General features: G+C 38.7%; 1 protein-coding gene across 1 annotated transcript in view; it reads left to right on the top strand.

Moving 5' to 3' along the window:
• PDE6C (phosphodiesterase 6C) overlaps nucleotides 1-21264 on the top strand; it is a 40314-nt gene extending 19050 nt beyond the window's left edge. Inside the window, 17 exon segments of the mRNA XM_072424798.1 lie at nucleotides 246-310; nucleotides 406-504; nucleotides 1203-1230; nucleotides 1567-1626; nucleotides 2500-2682; nucleotides 2768-2833; nucleotides 2985-3131; nucleotides 4180-4287; nucleotides 4739-4848; nucleotides 4929-5016; nucleotides 5981-6081; nucleotides 7738-7845; nucleotides 7945-8008; nucleotides 10588-10662; nucleotides 11905-11988; nucleotides 13924-14080; nucleotides 21044-21264. Coding sequence (XP_072280899.1) covers nucleotides 246-310; nucleotides 406-504; nucleotides 1203-1230; nucleotides 1567-1626; nucleotides 2500-2682; nucleotides 2768-2833; nucleotides 2985-3131; nucleotides 4180-4287; nucleotides 4739-4848; nucleotides 4929-5016; nucleotides 5981-6081; nucleotides 7738-7845; nucleotides 7945-8008; nucleotides 10588-10662; nucleotides 11905-11988; nucleotides 13924-14080; nucleotides 21044-21108 — 1608 coding nt within the window. The 3' untranslated portion in view covers nucleotides 21109-21264.

A 21264-nucleotide genomic window follows, 5' to 3' on the forward strand; every position in this document is an offset into this window, starting at 1 on the left:
CTTTTATTTCCTGTTTCGGAGAGAAACATAAAGTAAGAAGAAATTTCCAATTTTACTTCCTATTCTGGGGATAAAATGATTTCTTCTCATTTTTATTCTAGATCAAAAGGTTATTCTCCTCAATGGGGTCACTGACAGCAATAAAAACTTGACAGAAAGTCAAAAAGTTTTTGCCTAGATATAGGTTTAGATATTAAGTTATCTGTGATTAGGAGTCAATAACAGATGTCTTTTTTTTTCTTCAGGAAATTATATTTTACAAGATTATTGATTATATTTTGCATGGAAAAGAAGAAATTAAAGTCATCCCGTAAGATATAACTACACTTTTAAACTTTTAAATAAATAACCAATATATAGTTGTCTGATTCCTCCAGCCTAATTTGCTTTGTGTTGTTCACCTAGAACACCTCCTGAAGATCACTGGTCCCTCGTGAGTGGGCTGCCAACTTACGTTGCTGAAAATGGATTTGTATGTTGATTTTTTTTTTTTTTTTTTTCAAGGTTTTAGTAGTTTTTCCATTCTTCTTAATATATATATATATATATATATATATATATATATATATATATATATATATATATATATATGGATGACTCCTAGATACGAATGGGGCTTCCCTGCTGCTCGTGTGCAGGATGGAGGCTTGATTTGGGGGAGGGGGCGGTTTGCATGACTTGCAGAAGAAATCTTTTGCTAAACACAGCTGAGGATGTGGGTGATCTGTTCTGCAACCTCTTGACTGAGACAAACTCTGCAGTTGTTTCTTTTTGCATATCAAAGCACACATGCTCCAGATGGTAATGAATGTCAAGGCTCCATAAAGATTTTTTTTTGTTTGTTTGTGATTTACTCACAGTGAGGATTTTATACAATAACTGCCACCACACTGCCTAATAATATGTTGAGACAAACATATGTCCTAATTGCATTTATTAAAATAATGTACCTGTTCTGACTTACATACAAATTCAACTTAAGAACAAACCTGCAGTCTCTACCGTATATCGTATGTAACTCGAGGACTACCTGTATGTATGTATATATATATAATGATTATATATCCCAGATTTTGTGGATTTTTGTAATTTTCTGTAGGTCATTAGGATTTATATCAGATGCTGTCTGGAACCTTTGGCCTGTACAACCAATAGGCCTTTTAATTGTAGAAAATATCCATGGGCAAAAATGAATGTACTAGGCAAAGTGTGCCTGTAACACAGTTATGGGTGGACCTGGTAAAAGATGCATTTTCTAAAGCAGTGGTCCCAGTCTTTTGACGCTCACGGACCACTAAATACATGGACTCCGGACCGTGCATGCGCAAGGAGCCATGTGTCACTCAAGCTTCCCCCAGAGCGATGTCATGATGCCAGAACCCGCCCACTCTCCCATTACATGTCTGATGTGGGTTGTGCTCCACTGTATGATTATAGATTTTACCAGGGGGTATGTAGATGTAAAGATGTAAACAGCTGTCTTCAACTTTTCCTGCTTGAATGATGTCTAAATGGTGAGGGATCGCCACTTAGGGCCACCAGCCCAACATATCTGTTTAGTACTAGCCAATAGAAAATGTTTCCAGCCCTTCCATGATTGCATTTAAAGAAATACAGCATGTATAAGTGCAAAAATGTGCAAAACTGCCTATTCCGATTCAGTCAAATATTAAACCACTTTATCTTGACTATATAATTTTCAGAAACACTTTGATGGTACATGAATGTAGAGGTCTATGTGTCAGGAGACTCACCATACTAGAGAACAATTAAATACTCTGAAATACTACAAATGGCTGCCAATAGTAAAAGATACACAAGTAGTATACAGAAGAACATAATACCAATCATTTATGCTTGATTGGGGTTTTATTTAATCCTGCTAGATTAATTGCCACTATGTGGAGTCTAAGAATAAGTATGTGGATCAACTGTGCTGTCTTTGATTCATTCTTGTTCTGAAACTGCAATTCAGAAATCTACAATATCTCTCAATAACCAGGCAATACACATAAGTTGCCTGTGTAAGCCTTCTCTGGACAGATTACTACTTTAGCTAATCATATCATCCCTGTTTATATGGGCCATTTCTTTTTGGAAAGAGTCTACATTGGTTAAATTGTCTTTCATGTTTTTTCTGTCCATTTTCTATCAGATTTCCATTTTAATTTCATGTTTAATTTTCATTTTAGAGATAAAAATCTCTCTTTAGTGAGTGAACATCCTCTCTTCAGCAGTAGTCATCAGAATAGAGTTCTACATTCAAATATATTTACCTTCACCTCACTTTTTGTTTAAGTAACAATGGCCACCTCAACAAATACAGTATACCCATATGGTGGTGCAGTCATCTTTCTAGTAGGTACTTTATATACAATTAAACTTTTTGAGTTGCTTTTTGGCTTAATTAATGAAGAAACACTTCAGCTGTAATATGGAAATGGTATTTGAGGTATAGCCTATCAATCCCATTGGAATAAAGCAATACGGTGACCTTAGACCTGACCATACATGACAACATCTTCCTCTCTGTTCCAGGCCCTGACACAGTTCCTGGGCTGGTCGTCCCTAAACACTGACACTTATGAGAAAATGAACAAACTCCAGAACAGAAAGGATATTGCCCAAGAGATGCTGATGTACCAGATGAAATGCACGCCGAAAGAGCTTCAGACTATCTTGGTAACTATTGTAAATTTAGAAGATACCTGAGTGCTATGATTGCTATGCTATGTCCAACCAAAAGCACATTTTCTCTTTTTTATAGAAAACCAATGAGAAATTAAACAAGAATTTAGATGAATGTGGTGATAGTGAACTTAAAAAATTATTGGTATGTATATTACTTTATAAGAAATACATTCCGGTTTTAAAGTAAACTTCGTTTTTTAAGCTGCTTTCAATAAATTCTGCTTTTCTGCGTGTCTACAACCTTGACTTTAGTGAACATGTAATTGGATCGTTCTTTGTCATTCTTTACACAGATTGAAGAACTGCCGGATACAGCAGCTCTAGAACTCTATGAATTTCACTTCAGTGACTTCCCGGTGACGGAACATGAACTTATTAAGAGTGGCATCAGGCTATTTGTTGATCTTAAAGTCATTGAAAAGTTTAAGGTGCCTGTGGATGTAAGTATTCCCACATCACTGTCGGTTTTGGTACAAGTAAATAATACCATACCTTCCTAAATTTACTGCTGTCTGTTAAAGAGATACTAGTTAGTGCATTGATCTAGACTAGCGTTACTCGACCTTGATGGAACTCTTGGAATAACTTTCAGGTCCCTAGGAAACCCCTACTATAATTACCATATCCACAACTCATAGTATATTAGTGTGGTGGTAATTGGGAAGAATGTCTCTTACAATGCTGGTGAATGGGAAAAATGTCACCCCAGATTGTGTCAGGGTGTCAGTTAAACTGACCGGTGGGATAAAAATTTCTCATAGCTAAAGGAACCCTGGTTTAGAAACACTGGTCTAGACCAGTGGTCGCCAACGGTTTTGGACGTACAGACCACTAAATGCATGGACCACGCATGTGCGAGGAGCCGTGTGTCACTCAAAGGGGACGAAACTTCCCCCAGAGTGACATCATGATGTCAGAACCCGCCCACTCTCCCATTGCAGGTCTGACCCTGAGATGGGAGAGTTGGTGGATTGTATCTAGGGACACAACCTGCCCACCGGCCTGAGCCTGCAATCTGTTTGTGAGACGTGGTCCACGGCTCTGGCTGGTGAGCCTCCCCAGCAGTGCTTCTCCTGACCATGTTGGGGGGGGCGCACTGGCCAGAGCCGTGGACCACCAACATTTTTTTGCAGACCACCGGCTGGCTACAGCTGATCTAGACCATCAATAACTGGAGTTGGCCACTTCTGTTCTTTTGGTTTATCCACCCCTGAGGGCTAGCATCATGATCTGTAGTAGACTACGTGCCATTGTTTTAGCCACTGCTTTAATGGTGATACCCTGAGTTCCTTCCCTGTGCTCCCCCCCCCCCACCCCCTTTGTTCCTCTGCCTTCTGGCCACAACATTATAAAGGCAGACTTTAGCTGTTCTTTTTTGATTTGGGTGCAGGATAGCTATTTGTTAATGTTTCTTTCAAACCATGAGTCAGCTACACATCATCACCAATCAACCTAAACCCATATCTCAATCTCAATTGTCCTAATTAGGTTTTAACAAGATGGATGTACACCGTAAGGAAAGGGTATCGAGATATCACCTATCACAACTGGAGGCATGGATTCAATGTTGGACAAACCATGTTCACACTGCTAATGGTATGCACATTTTAATTACAGTGGATTTGTATGCATAAAACAATTTCCCGAGATTTGTATTGTTTAAAATTTGACCCTGCCCTGCCAGTATGTATGTATTATAAACAATTTTGAAAACTGGTATTATTATAATTTTTTTTTATAGTGCCAACAATTTACCCAATGTTTTCACAGTACAGTCATAGTTCATTGAGAATTGTATTGGACATTACTTAAGCATAAAAAAACAAAGGGTTTGCTCACATTCTCCAGGGAAAGACAAGAGCCACAGGGATAGATGTTTACCTTAAACACTCTGAGACGCCCCATTGTCATGACCTCAAAGAGTATATTCACTGTTTCCGAGGCCATTCTCTACAGCAGTACAATTCTTCAGTATTCTTGGTCCAATTTATTGGCATCTACCTGTTTCTCGAACATGCCTAATAAATTGTCCATTCATTTTCCAAAGACAGGTAAACTCAAGAAATATTATTCTGATCTGGAAGCCTTCGCCATGGTGGCAGCTGCATTCTGTCATGATATTGACCACAGAGGGACCAACAATTTGTACCAACTGAAGTAAGTGATCACATTCACATAATCTGTGGTCCATCAATTGCATAATTCATACTGTATATAACATGTACATTTGTCTCCAGATCCCAAGCTTCTCTAGCCAAGCTACATGGGTCTTCAATCCTAGAGAGGCACCATTTAGAGTTCAGCAAGACACTCTTAGAAGATGAGGTAAGTGAAATCAACAGTCAAATAGGTGTTAAGAGAGCTACAATAGTAGCATATTTTAAATATTCAAATATGAACAAATATTAATGTCAAATAGAAAAATTGATGTTGGAACACATTTTTTAAAGAAAGAAATAATCTTGAACTTATTGAGTTTATTGAATTTATAAGCAAGAATTATTGTTTTCTTGCTTATAAATTGTAGAGAAGCATTATAAACTCTACTACTTTATTATTACCTCATTTTACATTGCTGTCTGTGTCCCCATTGGTACAACATCAATTACAACTCATCATCTTATTGCTGTTTCAGTTCTGGTATGGAAAGAAAGAATATCTTAGAAACAGGGGCACATACAGCAACAAAAAACAAAAAACAAAGTTTATACTATAATTACTCAAGAATAAACCATCCCAAATATAAACCAGGAAACACTGATCTGAGATGGGGTATTGTGTAAAGCCTGTATCTTGCCACTTCTCCTACTGTAACTGGTGGGTCCCAAAGTTGACTTTATTTACCCCCAATATGCCAAGCGGTGCTCTTATGTATCCAATGCCAAATGTTTTAAATAATATGACTCATATGTGGTATGTGCTTACCTACTGAACTACAAAGAAGGGGTAAGAGCATCTGGGAGAGAGGTAGGTTGCAAGCTGTAAGAACAAAGACCAGATTATTCATTGAGATGTGGTTTTCAATGGCATTTGGGAAAGGGGGACCTTGGTTTCTACTAAAAAATGTATAGTATCCCAATCAAGTTAACGAAAAAACATTTGACGTGAGCTTGACTTTTAATTACATTTTTAAAATGTACTAAAAAGTAAAAATGTAAAGATTGTTTGTGTACCATATATGTCTTCTCTAAAATTGAGTCCTTTTACTTTTTTCTATAATATCCATTAGGTGAAGTGTCACCCTGGTTAGGTGTCACTAATATAACATGAGCTCATTTTTGTCTTTCAGTCTTTAAACATCTTCCAGAATCTCAACAAAAGGCAGTTTGAAAATGTGATTCATTTATTTGAGGTGGCAATCATAGCAACAGATCTGGCATTATATTTCAAGTGAGTGCATGTCATCACACAAAAATGATTGTAGTCACACATTAGCAGATATTTTCATCATTGATGTTCTGATAAATGAATGGAATGAATGATATTCCAATGCTATAAAATTCTTGTCAGTTTTATTAAAAAGCCTTGCAGATCCTGAATGCTGCTAATGCAAACTTTGAATGAATTTGGATGAATATACCAGATCTATTCCGGGTTTGCTGGATTACCCAGATTATCCTTATGATTGTCTATTTCCTCCAGTATTGGAGACTTTTATTAGTTCAGGCCCTTTGAGACAGTTCAGTCTTGCTGGGTTGAACATCTGGCTTATTATAAAAAAATAATGAAAATATCAAGCAGAGAGAGTTGGAACCCCTCAATACAGTAGGGGTGCAGACCCAGATATTCCACCAGTAGAGTACCTGAATAACATTATGGATCATTTAACTCTGTCACATCTGCCAAATATAATTTACTGCTTCTGCATCAGACAAAAAGGTGTTAGCTAGCAGGTTTCAAAAAGATCCTTACCACTCTACTATCTGATCTGGAGAAATTATTTGACATTTGTAAATTACAGGCATCTACCAAAGAACAGGTAAAATATGTTTTAATGGAAAAAAACAAATAGATTGTTGGTCAAAGTATTCTGCGTAGAAATGGGATCCATAGAAGCTGGCATGTGTTTCTGGGGTGATTACAATTCTCCTTCTCCAAAAAAATCAAACTAATTTAAAACACAATTCTTGTTAAATATATTTTTTGAGTTCTACATGAGTTACGACATCTAACTGCCAGGCAGTCATTACAATGCCAGCCAGCCAGCCAAAGAATTTACAATGTTGGATAACAATGGATACATGTGGTTAACCATATTCTGGGTTCTCTGCTTGTTGGATGGTGTACTCCAGTACAACTTATTAATACATTTTCCATTAAAAGTTTTTCTTCATTGAAAGCACACTTTGCATTCACATGCCATTGTTAGTGGATATTGCAGTTTTTAAAAGTGGAAATACTTTTTTAAAGCATAATACTCTACTACCACTACACCTACTCTGAGTGCCCATTTTTCCTACTTTAATCATTTTTGCCATTTGAAGATAGTTAGGTCCAATCTCAGACACAAGTGGCTTTCTGCATGGCTTGCTGTTTTTACAAGCTTCACTGTAGTCTGCTAGGGACTTGTCACTCTGGATGCTCATCTACAACCTTTATGAGAGCCTGGACATTAATTGTGACCATGCTTTGAGTCATGTAGTCCATTAATCCATCAATCCATCAATCCAATAACTGAAAACTGAAAAAAAAACCATAGTCATGGGAAGTTCCATTGCCGGCTCTTATCTCTCCCTCGGTTTTCTTACGGTGGGTTTCCATGTCACTGCCTAAAGGATGTAGCCAGTTTCTATTGCCCGGGTCTTTTAAGAACAGAGAAGAACTGAGCAGTGATATCAGCAACATGGGGAAGGTGATGGCCCACAATACACCCCACTGACAACCTACAAAACTTCAGTGAAGCAGTAAACATGAACACCAGTCAAAAAAACTTCCAAAGATTTCCTGCATATTATTTGCAATAACTGTACTGAGAATAACTTTCTTTGACTTGTAACTCACAATTTAGGTTGAATATAATGAGGCTTCAGTCTGTTTGATTCACAGGAAAAGAACTATGTTTCAAAAAATTGTTGATGCAGCTGAACAGATGCAATCAGAAGAAGAAGTGATAAAATATATTATCGCTGATCCAACGAAAAAAGAGATAATCATGTGAGTTCAACAATCAAACGACCGAAGCAAAAAAAAAAAAAAGAGGATATTTCAGCTCTGTAGTTTGTATAGGAATTTAATGTATTTGTTTTACTGCAGGGCCATGATGATGACGGGATGTGACTTGTCTGCTATCACTAAGCCATGGGAGGTGCAGAGTAAGGTGGGTGCAGCAAGCCATCTTTATGAAGAATGTTAAAAAAAAATCTCATTACAGACATTTTGGCATCCGGCACAAAATCTAATTAGAACAGATTGTACATAAATCATTCTTATTGCCTCTGTGTCTATGTGAGGCCAATCATGTATTTATTTATTTTTTAAACCAAAAAAATGAGCTCTTTTTGGAGGGTTCCATCTCATGTCAGACACCGTTCTCTCTTCCTGATGGAACAGATGGATACCAATAGTCCCCAGCCTTTTGGAGCTTGTCTAATCTCATGGACTCTGGACCACCTATGCACGGGGAGTCCTGTGTTACTAAAAAGGGAAGAAACTTCCCCCAGAGTAACGTTATTATGCCAGAACCCGCCAATTCTCCCATCGCAGGCTCTGACCTGTGATGAAAGAGTGGGCAGGTTGTGTCCAGAGCCTGTGATGCATATGGCAGACGTGGTCCGCTGCTCTGGCCGGTGCCCCCCCCCAAGCCGGGTCCTTCACCAGTTGGCAGCGAGAAAATTTTGGTGCTCTATGGCTCTGGCCGGTGTACTCCCCAGTGGGGTCAGGAAAAAGACCCCGCTGGGGAGCGTACCAGCCAGAGCCATGGCCCATGTCCCCCATATGAATGACAGGATCAGAGCAGTGGGTGGGTTGTGTCTCTGGAGGTCTGAGCCTGTGATGGGAGAGTGGGTGGGTTCTGGCATAATGATATCACTATGGGGGAAGTTTCTTCCACTTTGAGTGACACACAGCTCCCCATGCATGCGTGGTCTGGAGTCCGTAAATCAAGTGGTCCGTGACCTCCAAAAGGTTAGTGACCACTGCTCCAGAGGTTGCTAGAGATTTCTTGAGCAATAAGCAATTTGTGTCTCTCAACTTGACCCAAAGATGTTTTTGGCTATTGTAGAAAGTTTTTGGCTTCATCCCACTCACCAGCAATGTAAGAGACATTCTTCCCACTGAGCACCACACTAATATAGTAAGTATAGTAGGGGTTCCCTGAAGTCCCAAAAGTTATTTCAAGGGTCCTCCTATGTTAAAAAGGTTGAGAAAGACTGCTTTAGGCACTGATGGCTAGTAACTGCTCAAAGCAATAAAATGAGAGAAACCATAGAGGAAGAACTGGCATGTGTCGCATCCCAGCCCACATGTATACAGGAGCAAGTTGTACCAATGGTGGAGAAATTCTGTTGGGTCCCAACTCTGGGATTTCAAAAAGGACTTGCAAATGCTGCAGTATGCTTTCTTTTTTAATAAAAGGTAGATCAAAGCAGTTTGCACCAGCCAGTGATTACCCTCAGGCGGACTAATCTTTCTTTAACTACAAAAACTGCTCTGCTGCCAGTGTACATAAATAATTTCCATTCTCCCCAGATAAAACACATATTTAAATGAAGGTATATTATAGTTTTAAATTTCAGTTCCAGTCAAAATCTTCTTGTGATTTGTACACTTGTGTTTACTATGCATAGAAGCCACTAATAAGTATACCTGGTGATCCTGCCAGTTTGCATCCTGATTTCTGCTTTGGGGCAGACTATGATGTTTTTGTAAGAAGCCGTCTGCTTCCTCCCCATAATGACTATAACCTGCGGAGTAAAATAGACACCAAAGTGGCTTGTGATTTTCTGGTCCATCCTTTGTAGCTAATGATAAGAAGGTAACCAGGCAGTCATGTGACTGTGATTAAAACAAACAAAAACGGGCATGTAAAAGGAATTTTCAAACATTATTGAAACAATAGCTTGGTGGATACAAGGTTGGTTTGATATTCCCATATTCCGTTTCAACACCAATCCAATGGATTAGGGCATATTTTTCGGGTGATTGAACATCGAATTTGAACACCATTAAAGTCAATGAGGGGAAAATTCAGGTTATTTTTCTGGACTTGGTATAACTGCAAGAGCAATAAGGGGAGCAGAGCTGACAGCTCCGTGTAACTATTGTAAAGATATTCTCTATCCAAGAACACAGGAGAGGCTAAATGGGGACAAGTGCTCTAGTGGGGACAATTCACCTCTAGTGCTCTGTGATTGGCTGGAGAAAGGAAAATCTCGATGAGGCTTGAGCTGTCATCAGGGTTTACCTTTTCTGAGCCAGTCACAGAGTACTAAAGGTAATGAATGGGGGGACTTGTCCTCATTTAACCTTTAGTGCCTGGGGATCCCACACTGATAGGAGGATTCCCACGCCTGTGCAGCTGTGGGAATCATCCTGTCATTGTGGGATAACCTGTAAAAAAATAAAAGTTAGAAACACAAATCACACACATTCAACAAAATACTTTAACATTAAAGCCTCTTTTTTAACACATTTTTAAACACGAATTTGCAAAGTTCCGGGTCTATTTGAATTCGAACAGCCATATTCGGGTTGAATAAAAGGACAACCTGAATTCGAACACCAACACTAGTTGATACATATTTCTTAGAAAGTTTGCCTTAAAGTGTACATAAACCCAAAGGCTGTTAAAAATTGCTAAATTATGAAACATGAATGCAGGTAGCAACAACAAAAAAAGTATTCTTGTTTGCTATTTTTGCATATTTTCATGAATGAATAACAAAGTTTTATGTTTAGGTAGCTCTTATGGTTGCTAATGAATTTTGGGAACAAGGAGACTTGGAGAGGACGGTGCTTCAGCAGCAGCCTATTGTAAGAATCATATTTTATTGTATTATGTTTTAGGATTTTGTTTGTTTTGGGCTTTGTATGTGAGAGAAAAATGAAACAAGAGATCCAATATAGATTGGAAGAATTATAGCAGAGAGATTCCAAACATCTATTCCCAATTGGTGGAATGATTTTTAAATTTATTTCCATAATTTTTTATTCTATTAATTTTAATTCATAAGTGTAAACCCAAATTATTTATATATGTATGTTTGACCTCAGGACTCATTGTATACAGCTGTTTTAGGCTAGACCTGTCAACATTCATTTTGTACTTTTGGATATTTCCTACCATTTGTTTAAACCTGGTTTGTTGTTGTACTTTTGGACATTTCCTACCATTTACTTAAACCTGTAAATAGTTTATTATTGCCTTTTCACCCTTTCGCATCCTCATTTCCCAGTGACCTACCTATCCTATCTATCCTGCCAGCAATAGCACTCCTGTTGCAGGCCTGACAACACTAAAGCACTGCCTAGCAAATAGCAGCAGGGTTGTCAGGCTGCCATGTGTGCTCGTTCATTTGGCCATTGGGCTGCCTATCTGAGAGACAAACAGTCAGCTAAAAAAGTTCACACAGTAAGTTTGCAACTTTTTTTATTGCACAAATGGGTGACACCAGGATCAGAAATAAGGGGAGGTCTCTCCAGAGGAACCACAATAATGTACTTTTTAAAATTGTAAGAAAGGACCAAGTCTTTGTCAAATTCTTATTGCCTTTTTTGTATCCATGGTTGAGCTTTACCACTCTAGAGGAGGGAAATAATTTTTCTTTTCTATGTGTGTCCAAGGAGGGAGATTAAAAGGTAATCAGGAGATAATGTCTTCAGTGGTTAAAAATGTCTTCACTGGAAGAAACTTTTCAGCCTTGCTGATGAACCTTTCAATGTTGCTAGTGCTGAAGTTGCATCCCATGTCCAGGGAGTCAGATGGGGGCACAACGCTGGCACTGGGTGTATTAGATCTAGAGGGTATAGACTATGAGTAACCTGGGAGTACAGATATTCATGTACTATGCCTGGCATGTAAACAAGAAGATTTGTGGCTTTCAGAAGAAGGCATGTGTTAAGGGACCCTGATTTTGGGGGAGAGAGTTGTGGAACTCCATCAATAAAGTAAGTGTTATTATGTCCAGAGTACCGTTTTTAAAACCCTAATGTTACATATATTACTGGATTTATAAGGATGGGCAAATTTAAACTTTTTTTATTTTTCTTCTTCAGCCAATGATGGACAGAAACAAAGGTGAAGAACTTCCTAAGCTTCAAGTTGGATTTATTGACTTTGTATGTACATTTGTGTATAAGGTGAGTTCTTTAAAGTCTAATACAATCAATACAATAATAAACAATAGAGAGACAAAATAATTCAAACCTAAGAACACTGAACATGAAGAAATGTAATATGTTGTGGCCACAATTTGGAGGAGGATTAGCAGTAGAAAAAAAGGTGTATCCATAAGAAGGATTCAGCTAAAGATAAAGGACAAGTGCAATGAATAATTGATAAAGAGAGTGCCTTTGCCCAGAATTGATGGTCCCCTTAATACATATAGATTTCAGGCAGCAATTCACAAATGTTCTCAATACACCTCTCTGTATGCATTATAACACATGGTAGTACATTGACGCAGGCTGTGTTAAGACATTTCATTCACTTTGAACTGGCAAGCCATAGGCCTGGCATGCAATGCATGAAAAAAAAATACCAATCTATTTTTGATCAAATTGCACCACAACATGACAGCCATTCACATTTTTGCAATGTGGTGCTTTAATAGTGCAGGTGTGTTTTTCTATTCTGCATTGTAGTGCTATTCAAATTATTACCAATGCACCAATGTATTATGCTATACTGTGCAATGTATTAACACATGCAGGTTTTATGTCAACCCAATGGGCCTGATTTCTTAAAGCTCTTCAAGACTGGAGAAGATACTTTTATCAGTGAAGCCAAGTTGATCCAGCAAACCTGGAATAGATCTGGTCCAGGATTGAAAACATTTGCTATGAAATAGTATATAGCATTTAAGAAATCCATTCCAGGTGTATCTACTCCAGCCATGGAGAGCTTTAATAAATCAGTCCCAATGAGATAGTTGTGAATGTTTAAAAGGTGCTTGGGAGAAAAGCTGCCTGAATTCTTACACTACGTCTGCCTGGCAGTTGTATTGGCTCACCCTGTTTTTTGAATTAGTAAAGTAAAGTGTAGCAGGAGGCGAGGAGGCACCTAGGAAGAATCCTGCTGTACTAGGAGAAAAGAATATCCATGTTGGTTAATTGGTTGGTTAATTTCACCAACATTTTTGTGAAAATATTCTGTTTTCAGGTAAGTTTTGTGGCTTAAAATCTGTTAAGGTTCTCGTTTATTTAGAAGTAGTCACAAGTGGAACTTAAGCTGTGATTACTCACCTATCCCAGTTCCCTCACAGGGTACCCCCATCTTCCTTCTTATTCGTATCCTGAAGAGGATCTTCAGCCATCTCAATTGGCTATGGTGTGATGGCCTATCTCCCAATTTTTTTATTACAACATACAGGGAAGCTGGCATTGCTGTGTTTTCCTGGCAACCAACACTGAGCTGCCCAAACTGTGTTCAGGCAGGTATAAGCAGTTATTGCAGAAGGGATATCACCTGACCCTTTCTGCAATAACCACATACCTGAATCGCAAAAGTTCAAAGTTGGAATTTAGTTCCACTTTACCTGGACTTGTTTTTAAAATGTTGAGGATGTTTTGCAGCTCTCCAAGATGCGTCTTCATGTTTTTCCATTGTAGGAGATACTTCAGCATTTTTATCTAGACATCACAAACGACTTACCGGTAATCCAATTATGAAGGATTGCGATGCTGCAAATGATGATTGTAAAATCTGTTGAACCTCTCTGCTCTACTGACAAAATCCCATATTTGGTGTCAGGAAGTCTGCATTTTGCAATTACATGGCTGAGGTTAGGAATGGATGGCATAAATACATTTAATTTATATTTATATTTTAACATTACATTAATTACTAAAGCTGAGCCATTATCATTGGCATGGCCCTACCAGACACCAGCAGTCCTGCAGACCAGCTGCTGTACAGCTTTACCAATTGAGCTATCCCTCTGGTTTACTATAAGGTAGTAGCTTGGCCCCCTCTAGATACCAACCACTCTATATATGCAGTTCAAGCTCCAATACAAATCCTTGTTATTTTATTATTGGTTTTACCATGATATATAATGAAATGTTATTTTTTAGGAATTTTCACGGTTTCATAAAGAAATTACGCCAATGTTTGACGGGCTTAACAACAACAGAGTTCAGTGGAAGTCACAAGCAGATGTTTATGATGAGAAGATGAAAGCTTTAGAAGAACAGAACAAACAGCATGAAAACGATGTAGGGGTAAAGAAAGGTAATGTATTATACTGTCAATATACACTGCATAGAGCAGAATTCATGAAAACTATTCAATCAATATTAAACTTTCGCATTCCAACTGTCAGTCAGATCAGAATAATTTATGTGGACCAGTACAGTAGATATTCATACAAACCTGATACAGTATATTCAGTGTTACTCCACCAAAAGATAATGAAATCAGCATTTATGTCACTATATACTTTGTCTAAAATATACAGAGACATAAAACATTGTTAGGAAAATACAACCACTGCAACATTTTTCATATTGGGTGCGTATTGTGCACTTGTATTGTCTAAAGCTACGTAGTCATGTGTAACAAACGATTGTGATTATTTCTGGGAAAAATCCAGCATGTGTAAAGCAGTCTCTGATGTTGTTCATCAATCCACTGGGATCATGGAACATCAATGCTGGGATCATGAGCACGGAGCAGAGTAGATATATGAGGAAGACCTGGTGCAAACAGCGGGCACTATAAGGAGAGTCACAACAGGGTGAACTATGCAGGGACACTAACTGCGGGTGCTATAAAAAGACTTTATAGGTGGGCACACTATCTGTGGGCCCTCCAATAGGGGTCTTATGAGCAGAGACACTAAGGGCACTGTACCTGGATTATCATATATTATTTAGCTCTGCCCACAATTTGTCATGAACAGGTTCAGTTTTTCTCTTGTATATCTTTTCCTTAGTTGGTGCCCACAATCTTCTGTGATCCTAGCTATCCACCTGCCTGGTGATAATGGGTGGTTTCCAATAAAGGATTGCAGCAGTGTGCTGCGTGAAAGCCATTTTCATGCTTTTTTTCTTGGCCCCAGTTTTAGAAAATGGAACCAATTGGAGATTTCTGTAGATCATTGCAGATTGTTGACCTCATTTGGGGAACTATTTTTTTTCCAGGTTAAAAAACATTTTGAACTAAACTTCCCTCCCCTTTAAAAGAAAAAGAAAATGAAGAAGTGAAGATAAGCTTGTAGCCTAAATCAGAGCAACCTAGTGTGACAATCATGGCTTCCTCCAAAGAGTCAACAGTGTGAGAAAGCATGATTATTCTAGAACAGGCATGAGCACTGACTGACCCAAACTCTTCTCCATACCCAGAAGTACTAGGTATTTTCTTTGGTTTATGCTGAACAGAGGGGCTAAGGATTGATGGAATAATAATATCAAACCTGAGACTCTTGTGGTGCTCTAATAGGAAACCATACAAAATCCAAACTTTGGATGAAAATTGTATTGTATTGTATGAAAGGAGTATGTAGGGTTCCTCTAACACCTCTCATGAGACAGTGTCTAAGAAATTAATCACAGAAATTGTCTCTGAAAATGAGGACATGCCAAAGCCTATGCAAACACTGAGTTAGAAAAAGTTGGTATCTGCATAGTAAGTTCAGTGATTGCTGTGATGTTCTATGAAGCAAGGGAATAAAGTGGCATGATCATGAATGAGAATGTGTACTCTGCCCGTATTGGAAAAAAATACGTTTTCTTACTCTGTGGAGCTCCCAAGACACGCGTATAAATTTCGGGTTGCTTAACCCCCCTAGCAGTATTCCCGAGTGTGACTTGGGGTGGATTTTACTTGCAAATAGCGGTAATCCCAATTCACACTCGGGATAGCTTTAACCTAAAAAAGAAAAACACTTACCTTGCTCTGTTGTCGTTCTGCTGGTCCTCGCAGGTCCAGAGGACATGTCTGTCTTCTTTGATCTTTAGCTGCGCAAAGCAGAGACGTTCTCCGGGGTTTCCCAATGACGTCGGTGCACGCGTCAGTTCGTGCGGGAGGATCGTCGGGAAATTCAAATATTTTCGTATTGGATTCAATACAAAATAGCTGTATTGAGTCCAATACAAAGACATTTTCATATAATATATATATAAATATATATATAATATATATGCTACGAATACAAATATTGGACATACCGTATTTCGGTGCGTTATGCCTAAGAATGCCTAAGAATAGCCTACAATGTAAAAAAAAATTTCCATGCAAAAAAATGTTACACTTTTTGCATGGAAATTTGGAAGGAATTAGAACGCTAGGGGGTTTAAAAAGTAAGAATTACACTCTTGTTGTGGCAGACTGGGCTTGGTGTTTGGCTATGTTTGTAATAAAAGTGGCAGATGAAAGCATTGGTGTAGCAAGTAAAAATACCGTATTTTTCGGCGTATAAGACGCTCCGGCATATAAGACGCACCCAATTTTAAAGGAGGAAAATCTAGAAAAAAAAGATTCTGAAAGATTATTCCCCTTCTGATCACCCTGTGCCAATTTATATTTCCCTTCTGATCACCCTGTGCCAATTTATCCCCTTCTGATCACTCTGTGCCAATTTATCCCCTGCTGATCACCCTGTGCCAATTTATCCCCTTTTGATCACTCTGTGCCAATTTATCCCCTTCTGATCACCCTGTGCCAATTCAACCCCTTGCTGAGAGTGATCAGAAGGGGTTGAATTGGCACAGGGCGATCAGAAGGGGATAAATTGGCACAGAGTGATCAGAAGAGGATAAATTCCCCAGTCTGTGCCTATTTATCCCCTGCTGATCATCCCTTCCCACTTACCGGTCCGTTTCTCTCCGCCGGCTTGCTTCCGGGATCGCGGGGGCACGCTTGCTCTCCCAGCTTGCTTCCGGGATCGCGTGTGCAGGCTTCTCCTCGCTGGGTCTGCAGGAAGGCGGAGACACGCGCTGCAGCCAGGAGGAGAGGAGAGAAGACGAGAAGCACGCAGGATCGCGGGATCGCGGTATCGGGTAAGTATGTTACCGGTTTTAATTATTTTTTAAACCTGCATTCGCTGTATAGGACGCACCCACTTTTCCCCCCCAGTTTTGGGGAAGAAAAAGTGCGTCTTATACGCCGAAAAATACGGTATATTTCTTATACCGCAATGAATCTGTCCCTTTGCCTAGATTGCTGCTTCTGATGACTCCAATTTTATTTCACCCATACTGGGTATTTTAATGGTAGGATCATAAGTACTGTGCATTTTAATGAGTGTGTCAGTTAACTAAAACAGAACCACAATATGAGCAATCTGGTTTATGGTTGATAGATATATGCTTCATCTTTAGAAGAGGTGATGAATTTGGTTGGTTAGATAACTGGTGGTATAAACTAAGGTCACCTCATCAAAGCAAATCAAAGTCCAGGCTGCTGGTGTTACATTTGTTTGCATGCAGTGATCAAATGTCAGATAACAGAATCAAAACACTTCCATATCTCTAGGAGTTCAAGCAATGCCTCCTACTGACAACACACATGACTGTGCATGAATATACCTGTGCGCCACCTAAATTCCTTCACAAATCTTTCATAAAGTGTTTACCTGTTTGTCAAATAATTGATGAGGTCTTCAAGAAAAAAATAAAAATATTGTCTTTGAGTTATACGAGCAAGTTTATAGTCAAGAAACAATTTTTTTCCAGATTCACAGACTGCTGCACATTTTATATATCAATCAGAGTGTAAATTACTAGATTACAGCCATAAGCCTCTCCTCTGTTTCAAGAGGCTTGTATTGATATAAATAATATGTGGGTTAACCGGGGTAACCAACCAGATTACAACTTTCCTAAACTGGCACTTCCCTACAATCAGAATGGTTGCCAATAATTTGTAATTGTTGCGTAAATAAAACAGAAGAGTCTGCTTTTAAACAGCCAAACCACCCAAACATAGAAAATAGAAATGTTTGTACCTAAAGTCTAGATGGATTAAAGGTATTGTGTGTTCTCTAAATCATAAATATCTACATACCATTACTTTGTCTTCATTCCTGAGATATTTCCACTTCCAGCTTGTAGACTTGATGGCCAACTACAGGCATTAAAATCTGAAGAATGTGACTTTACAGAGGACTTTACAAGGAGTATGTTCTCCTTGAAAGCATGATTAGCTACATATCTGTTTCAAAGATGAACATACAAAAACTTTGTGTTTGAAAAGACTTGCACAGTACATTTTAGGCAACCAATTTTTTGCAACAACTCCCAATGTTGAAGTTTTGCAAAAGAAGGGGCTGTATTCTTCTTCTTCTTTGGCAGCCCAGGTACATACCATCCTTTGACATATAACACTTCTGTGTTAATTGGATACCTGTGTACGCCATTAGGTTGCTTCCTCCTACATTCCTGCTAAGCCTTCTAATGTAGTGGGGATCAGGGGAAAGGACCATGGTGAATGATTGTGACCAGGCATCTAATACATTCAGAAGGGTCAATGACTAAAAAGTCAATGACCAAACTATATTGCTGTAACTGCAGTGGAGAAAGGTAAGGTCAGGTGAATATTGAATTAAAAATGTTTTTTTAGTTCCTTGCACAACATTTTCTACAACAAACCAGGTTGGCACATCAATGGTTTTGCTTTTTTATGTCAGGTCAAGAACAGTGAACAGATCAGTAGTGACTTCACCAAATCTCACTCCAAATCTCCTGAGACAAGCAGTCAGAGGCAGCACACAGCAAATATACAGCTACGAGGCTGTAGAGCAGGGGTCAGCAAATTTTTTTGGCTACTAGGCCATGTTAGGAGGTCAGGAAGGCACACTAGGCCGGACTTTCTCTTGAGTCCCGTGCTGATGGCTCCGCCCCCCAACAGGAATGCCCCTGAAGGGAAATCTCTCTCCTCCGCAATGCATACGAAGGAGAGCGAATGTCCCCTTACCCCGTATCCCCGCATGCGGCTCCGGAGCCACAGGTTGTCGACCCCTGCCGGCCGGATCAACCAGGGGTGCCAAAACGGACTACTGGCTAGGCTGTATCTGGCCTAAAGGCCTGAGTTTGCCTACCCCTGCTGTAGAGGCACAAGAGCTTAGGACCAATTAAATTCCTTTTAAAAATGACAGAAAACTTCCTGGTATTTAAGGCAAACAATAAATCTTTTAGACACAATTACCACTTCTAAATGTTGCCTATAAAATTTTTCATTCTGCTCAAGTTTGAGCTATATGAATAGGTTTACTGGTGAGACAAAATTAAAATATCAATGGAAAAGCTATTTTGAAAGAAGCAAAATGTTCTTTCAACACACCAGCCATCTTACTTTGTGGCAATATCAAGCTGACCAGGTCACTTTAACCTCAATAGACCTGTTCCTGGCAGAACATAGACATTGTAAACACAGTGCCACATTGTAATCATGGTTTTCTATGAATGTCATTGTTGGTATTTAGTCTTTGATGGCAGTAGATGAGATTTTCAGTAGTAGAGGTTTGTATCATGCACGCTATTGGTTAATAAACAATGTTTGTAGTTTAAGTGATAAACCTGACTTCGGCTACATACACACTTCAGATGATTCTCATCTAATAATCACTTAAGGGCTAGTATTGGACAAGAATCTGGCGTGTGTACAACGCTCCTCCGACGTTGTTCGTAGATCCGCCATGGCAGATTCACAAACGTCAAATGATCGTAATACAAGTGCAGGGGAGAGAGCACAGCGGGTGCCGCTCCTTTGTTCTGCCCCCTCCCTCTCCATAGAGCAGAATGGTTCTATATGCACAGCGTTCATTCACTCTTTTGTTGTTGGAAAGGATCATGAAAGATTATTGAACGTGTGTGCATAGCCGAACTCTCTGATTTGTATAATACATAATAAAGAAGCCCAACATGTACATATGAAAGCTTGCATTTTTAAAAGTTACTTTGAAAAATAATCTAAAGTACTCTCTGCACCTAGAATTTATCAGTTCAAATTGTAGTGCCTGAATTAAATGTTCTGATTATGAAAGAGTGGACCAGAAGAGTCCACAACTCTTTGCATGCACATTGGTTATTTCTCATTTGTATCTGCTATGGCCAAATGTTGGCTGTTCTGCACAGGCAAAGTTCTGGTGCTTAGAATCCTGTCTACCCCACTTGCATCACATACTTTCACATGGAGGCAGCTTATCATATTGATGGAGTAATGAGCATGTGGAGGATGGGGGGAAAGGGAGGAAATAGGTTCTAATATAAGCGAAAAGTATTAAATTTGCTGCTGGTATTTGTAGCACATACATTCCAAACATTCTACTACATGGATATTGAGATTCAGTTTTAAACCTCACATAAGCAAGTTAGTGATAGATTAGACTGGATTACCTTGGATAACACCTTTGCATTGCCATTTGAAGAACAGTTACAAATGGAAAATGGTACATTTTCAATTTCATTAATTAATTTAAAACCATTTTGGCCATTGAGGAGGATTCCTGTATGTTACAGCGTAGGCTAAGGGGCAGATTTGTTATCTCCCCAGTTTACTTACTAATAGGTATTTAGATCATTTACAAGTGATATATCAACATATCAATCCTAAGAAACATTAGACCACAACCACAAAATTTATTCAAGCTCGACCTGGATTAGTAATCTAAAATTCAATCTGAATTTAATTGGCACCCATGTAGTATATAGACAGTTTACACACACACAAATAGTATATAGACAGCTTACACACACACACACACACACACACACACACCAAGTACACCAAATTGTCCACTTGTCCCAGTATTGTATTTTTATTATTATTATTCAAAATCTGAGAATAAGCATTGAAAAAAAGCAATAATTGAAGAAACACTTTGTAATAGAAGTCTGCCAGGCTATATATATATATATATATATATATATATATATATATATATATATATATTAATAAAGGGTACTAATGGAACCAAAACATTTTTAGGTTCAACAAGACTGTGCACCTTCATAAAGACATAACTTGATTAGTTTGATATTGAGGAACTCCATCAGTGACTTTAACACTACCAAGCATCATTGGGGTGAAATGGAATGCTGAATGTAAGCCATGCTCCTCATCCCAAATGGGCACATATTTCTCAAACCTGTCAAAAATCACAGAGAGAAGTACTAGAACTGCTATAAACAGCTGTCACACTGACTTAACAAGCATATCCCCCGTCTCACATTCGTCTTCTGTTTTCTTTTGTAGATAAAGAAAAGGTTGAACCAGAGAATGGAGACCAAAACAAATCAAAAACGTGTACAGTTTTGTAGAAAAATAAATGAGCATTCCGGGAGGAGCTGGGTTGAAGACGAAAGCTTTGAAACACTATCCTGATCCCAAACAAAAGGAATTAGAATAGAGCATAGTGTTGAACAGTCAATTTGATCTATTGGATGTCAATGCTAATAAAAACTTGGCTATAAACA

This window comes from Pyxicephalus adspersus, chromosome 10, assembly GCF_032062135.1.
Source record: "Pyxicephalus adspersus chromosome 10, UCB_Pads_2.0, whole genome shotgun sequence".
Lineage (NCBI taxonomy): Eukaryota > Metazoa > Chordata > Amphibia > Anura > Pyxicephalidae > Pyxicephalus > Pyxicephalus adspersus.